This window comes from Carlito syrichta, unplaced genomic scaffold (assembly GCF_000164805.1).
Source record: "Carlito syrichta isolate Samal-C Ts95f unplaced genomic scaffold, Tarsius_syrichta-2.0.1 Scaffold316427, whole genome shotgun sequence".
NCBI classification, from domain to species: Eukaryota; Metazoa; Chordata; class Mammalia; order Primates; family Tarsiidae; genus Carlito; species Carlito syrichta.
The window spans coordinates 1,450,294-1,456,423 of record NW_007260523.1 but is presented as its reverse complement, the minus strand read 5'-3'; the positions used below and the strand labels follow the sequence as shown (position 1 = coordinate 1,456,423).

The following is a 6,130-nucleotide window of genomic DNA, read 5'->3' as shown; positions in this document are numbered from 1 at the left end:
CCCTTTCCTCCTCTCCTCTCGGAGGGCTAGGCGTCAGTTGCTGAAAGGTGGGGACACTTCCTGACGCATTCGCAACACTGAGAAGTGTCTTAAGGGAGGTCGGGGCCCATTCGCTCCCAGGCCGGGATCGTGAGCACCCTGCTGGCGGAGACGCCCCTGCCCGGCCTCCCTGTCTCCTGGCGGCTCTCTCGGCCTCCCGGTCTCCACCTGACCATGTCCCTGGCCGAGGCCATCAGCCTCTGGAATGAAGGAGTGCTGGCGGCCGACAAGAAGGACTGGAAGGGCGCCCTGGACGCCTTCAGCGCCGTCCAGGAGCCCCACTCCCGCATCTGCTTCAACATCGGCTGCGTGCACAGCATCCTGGGGAACGCGCCCGAGGCGGAGCGGGTGAGTGCGGGCGCCTTTCCCCGCCTGCTCTGCCCTGGGTGCTTTCGGCTCTCAACCCCGGCGCTTGGGAAACCTCACTCCAGGGAGCTCTGAACCGACAAAGATGGCCCAGGCCCCACCCCCGGGGAGCCTGATTTATGGGTCTGGGGAGGGGCCTGGGCAGCCACAGTGTTAAAACTCCCGGAAGGTTGTGATGGAGCCTGGGTTGCTTCCTTTCTTCTCCACCTACTAAATTCGACTCATTCTGTCAAGTTCATTAATTAACACCTTTGGGAGGGCTCTCCCAGTTGCATTTTCTTCTACAAACTCCTGCGGACACAGGAGCCCTGTCTCACAGCTTTGCACCCAATTATAAGTTTTCTCTGTCAGCTTTCCAAGAATTTCACGTGTGTCAGCTTTGCCTGCCCAAGAGATCCAAGAGAGGCATTTATGAAAAACAGGTTTTATCTCAAGTGACAATTCTGATCAGTCATGCAGGGGACTCTTTTAAAGAATCTGAGGCTGGCAGGAGGAAATTATCCCATAATTGACTGCGCTGTCTGCCAGGGGCTTGGCGTGGGGTATCTTTGCAGTCTTTTTCAATTTTTTTTTTTTAGTTGAAGTCTCACTCTGTCGCCCAGGCTAGAGTGCGGTAGCACGCTCACGGCCACCGCAGCCTCGACCTGCTGGGCTCAGGTGATCTTTCTGCCTCAGCCCAACATGTAACTGGAACTATAGGCATGCGCCATCATGCCCAGCTACTTTTTAAAAATGTATTGTAGGGATGAGGCCTCACCACGTTACCCAGGCTGGTCTCGTTCAAATATTTTTTTTATCTCTCAGATGCGCTGCCATGGAGTCGAGCATTCTCAATAATCTCTTTCTGGATCGGTCACGGTAAGCTAGAAAGGGTGTGGAGTTTGGAAGCAGGTCTAGGATCAAATCCCAGCTCGACTTCACTCTGGACTTTTGGTCTTAAGTCAATAAGCTTCCGACTGTCAGCTTCTTGAGGGTTTAAATGTCATGAGGATTAAGCAAGACACCAGCTGTTAGTTATTATTTTCTTTCCTTCCTTCTCTTCCTCCCTCCCTCCCTTCCTTCTTTCCTCTGGTCTCACTCTGTCCCCCAGGCTGGAGTGCAGTGACAGGATTACAACTTACCACAGCCTTGACCTCCTGGGCTCAGGCCATCCTTCTGCCTCAGCTTCCTGAGTAGCTGGGACTACAGGTGCACGCCACCACGCCTGGTTGATGTGTGTGTGTGTGTGTGTGTGTGTGTGTGTGTGTGTGTGTGTGTGTGTGTGTGTGTAGAGTTGAGATTTTGCTATGTTGCCCAGGCTGGTCTCGAACTCCTAGGCTCAAGTGATCCTTCCGCCTTGGCCTCCCAAAGTGCTGAGATTACAAGTGTGAGCCACAGTGCCTGGCCTATTTTTACCTTTCACTGCCAGCCTTCGCAGTGTGGTTCATGGGCAGATGGCTGACTCCCCAGTGCCCTTAAATAACTAGTTCCTCCCACAATCCTCCTTGCTCTGACTGGCAGGTGAACGAGCCTCAGCCACATCTTCCTGACAGAAAGGGACAGAAGTGACTGTAATGCTCTCTCAGCCTGACAGTGGATTTCAGACTCCAGGGCAGAAAATGCAAGGCCCCCATCTTTGGCTATTGGAGGGGACCCGCAGCTCCACTGCTCTCAGAAACCTGCTAAGGGGCTGAGCAAACAGCACCCTACATTCTGAGAGCCGATGGGGACACAGTGCACCCTGCTGGGAGAGGAGATTGGCGAGGACACAATTAGCCGGGGCCTGGCCACGCAGCAGGGACTGTCCACTCCTGCCTGGACCTGGACCGTCCGAATGGGGCAAGGCTGTGGGAGGCTCACCTCTCAGCCTCCAGGCCTCCATGCTCACTGGCCTCCGCTTTTCCTTGCATTCTTCTGCTTCTGGCCTTCTCCCCCCTCTGTCTGGCTTGAGCGGTCACTACTAGCATTGTCTAGGCATTCGTATTTGTTATCACTTCAATTGTATACTATTCATGCTGTACATTTGTATAACACACAACTATAACAATTTAGATAATATTTTAATTATGCTGTTTTATCTTAAGTTAATTTTTAAGACAGCTAGAAATATCCCCATTTTGCAAAGAAACCTAAGGTCCAGGGAGATGAGGTAACTTGCCGCATTCCCCAGGGAAGAAGCAGCGGTACAGGGTGTTCTGACCTGGGTTTCTGAGCCCCGGGCTGCCTGTGGCCTTCAAGACCCCTGTCATTTTCACGCTCCTTCCTGACTCCCTCTGCTCACTTCCCACCTCCTCACTGCCTTGCGTCATGGCTCTGTCTGGACCCTTCTCTCGCAGGCCTTCACCAAAAGCATCAACCGAGACAAGCACTTGGCTGTGGCTTACTTCCAACGAGGGATGCTCTACTACCGGATGGAGAAGTAAGTGGGCCCATGCTGCACAAGCTGGGGAAGTCCAAAGAGAAACCCAGAGGTCTCAGTGCTGCAGACTTGGAGTTTCAGAAGCGCCTTCTCAGCCAGTGTCAGGAAGAGGGACTGGCCCTTCTTGGGATGGTTTTGCAATAAATCAGCACGTACGGCGGAAGCTCTCACTGGGGAGGGAGGGCAGGCCTGCCACCGGATTACAAATCAGTTGTGTCATACAAGGAGCCTGCATAGCCACCACGGGCCTGATATTCAGCTGGCGTGGCACCCCGCCAGTGTCCCTGATGGGGACACCATGGCGGTCTACTGCTCTAAGGTATTGAGGTGTTGCAGGATGAGGATGCTCATGAAACCTGGCTTCATTCCAGCAAAATATGTAATCCCAACACTTTGGGAGGCTGGGGTGGAAAGATTGTCTGAGGCCAGGAGATTGAGATTAGTTTAGACTCTCCCCTCCCCCACTCCTGGGAGGATTGCTTGAGCCCAGGAGTTCAAGATCAGCCTGGGCAACATAATGAGACCCCTGTCTTTATTTTAAAATATATATGTGTGTGTATACGCACACACACACACACGCACACACACACACATACAGGAATAGGGCCTGTTAAACCCATGTACTCGGCTGTTACTAGGGGCGACCACAAGAAGCTCAGAGACTTGAAATATGTAGATGCAGTTAATTATCTATATGAGTAAATGTAAAAGTGAAGTCTTTCCAAAAGAAAACCCTGGCAATCTGGGGAAAGCACCTGGAACTGAGAGACGATATCCTGGTGTTGATCTTTATGGCCTCATGCCTCTGTCTCACGGCCTGTCTCCCCCTTAGCATCTTTCTTCTTCTTCTCCCACCTTCCTCGTATTCCCCAGATGAATGGAATATGCAGGAAGGCTCATGCAAATCCTCCAGCTGAACTCAAATCCCAAAAGACAGACTGGAAGAAGTGGCCTATAATGAGGACAGACAACTGACAAAAGAAGGAGAGGCTGCCAGGAAATTTCCACAGGAAAATGCCCACAAGTCCCAGGACCTGGAAGGCTAAGATTTTGAGTGAGATAGGAAGGTCTTGGAAAGATCTAGAAATAAGACCCAGGGTTCAATTAGTCTTTGATTGCTAACAGTTAAACCTGAGAGAAACATCTACCAAACTTTCTCCCTCCCTCCTTTCTCTCTCTCTCTCTCTCTCCCCTTCCTTCCTTCCTTTTTTTGATAAGGTCGCACTCAGTTGCCAGACTGGAGTGCAGTGGCGCAATCATGGCTCACTGCAGCCTCAAACTCCTGGGCTTAAGCAACCTTCTGGCCTCAGCCTCCCAAAGTGCTGAGATTATAGTCATGAGCCACCACACCCAGCCGAAATTTTATCTTTAATAGGGCCATGCTATAAATGAGGCACTATTCTCAACTCTAAACTGGCCCCTTTTCTTTTGCACAATCCCTAGGTATTGGTTGTCCCCCTAAGTTCTGTTTTTGACCCTCTTCCCTTATATGACTTTAGCAGTGATTGTTAAATGGCAAAATGTAGCCGGGCTCGATGGCTCAGCCTGTAATCCCGCGCCAGAGCCCAGTAGGTCAAGGCTGCGGTGGCCGGGAGCGGCTGCTGCACTCCAGTCTGGGTGACAGAGACTCCAACTCAAAAAAAAAATGGCAAAATGTGTGGGCCTTCCCCAGAAAGACACCCTCAAGCACACACGTTCTCTTATATCCAAATTCAGGGGCATGTGGATATTAAAGTCCATATGTGAACCTTAAGGATCCTTTTGTGGGAGAAGCTATCCTTCCATGGCGCTGACCTCCATTTCTAACCAGCCAGCTACTAAATCTGTACCTGGGATCAACCCAGAATGGTCCTCTCCCAAACCCTGTCAGGTTAACTTTTAGACGTCTAGTAAATCAACCTGTTCTCTTCATCCCCACTACCACAGTCCTGGTTCAGACCCTTATTTTTCACCAGGTCTACTGTAAACTGATTTCCCTGCTACTAGTCTTGTCCTCTTCATCCATATTCCAGAGCGATCAGCACAAAAAAAATCAGTGGGATCTGCTTGAGAGTTGCCAATGGCTCCCACTACTACAGCATAAAGGCCCAACTCCTTTGCCTGTCCCTCTGCTGCCAGACGCTCACGCATCCTCTGTGGGCTTGCCCCAGTCCCGCTCAACCACTAGGGTGGTACCCACTCGCTCTTCCAGGCCTTCTTTTATAACATCTGTCTAGTCTATGACCGATGTTTGCTCATTGTATATACTTGTCCCCCTCACTCCTCTGTGAGTTTCTGAAGAGAAGAAATCTTTACTTACATTTCAGGTCAGTATCTAGCATAGTAGTTATTCAATAAGTGCTTGTTGGGTTAAACAAAAATGAGCAAAACATAGTCTCTGCTTTAAGGAGCTCACGAGTTAAAAAAGGACAATAGGCTGGGCTCGGTGGCTCAGCCTGTAATCCCAGCGCTTTGGGAGGCCGAGGTGAGTGGATTGCCTGAGCCCGCAGGTTCGAGACCCGCCTGGGAAACTTGGCGAGACCTCATCTCTACAATAAATCAAAAAACTAGCCGGGCGTGGTAGCGCTCGCCTATAGTTCCAGCTACTTGGAAGGCTGAGGCGGAAGGATCGCCGGAGCCCAGCAGGTTGAGGCTGTGGTGGCCGGGAGCGTGCTACTGTACTCTAGTCTGAGCAACAGTGCGAGACTCCAACTCAAAAAAAAAAAAAAAAAAGGAAAACAAGGCAAGAACACCAGTAACTACAATGCAAGGCAGACAGGCAAGTGCCGTATGAGATCACTTAATGCGGGGGGCCAGCCGCTGCAAGTTTTGGGGAGTCCCTTGGAAGATGTGGTGGCGTCGGCGAATCTGTAGGGATAGATATTAAAAGAAAGAAAGATGGAAGGATAGATATAAAGAGGAAGAAAGAGAAAGAAAGAAAGTGGACAACTGTTTAGTGAAATGAGCAGAAGCCATTTATTGAAAGTTATAGCAGGTATTTATCCCCAAATTTTAGACAGGCAGTCTCACAAGTCTTTCACGTGAACACAAAGCCATGTGCGGGGGGGCATCCCCTACCCACCAGATGCTTAGGTGTGAGGAGGAACAAACCCCAAGATTGTCTCATTGTTCCCTTTGCTAGTTAATGTTTTTTAAAAGCAGTGTAACAATCCTTACTAGTCTAATGATGTTTTGATAATCAATAACTTTTAAAGCTCACTCAATACCCATGACGACTAAATTAAACTCTACCACTTATACAATGTTACGGAAGCTCTAAATTATAGCTTAAGCCAATTTTCTAAAGAATGTGGCCCAGTCCAAAGATCACACTGGGGCCCTACAGGA

At 50.2% G+C, this 6,130-nt stretch overlaps 1 protein-coding gene across 1 annotated transcript in view; it reads left to right on the top strand.

Moving 5' to 3' along the window:
• Positions 1–2: 2 nt before the first annotated feature.
• The window catches only part of NCF2 (neutrophil cytosolic factor 2), a 38,341-nt gene continuing 32,213 nt past the window's right edge, over positions 3–6,130 (top strand). The window contains exons 1-2 of the mRNA XM_008074426.1: positions 3–387; positions 2,721–2,803. Of these exons, the coding sequence (XP_008072617.1) occupies positions 214–387; positions 2,721–2,803 (257 nt within the window). The 5' untranslated portion in view covers positions 3–213. The remainder of the gene's footprint in view (positions 388–2,720; positions 2,804–6,130) is intronic.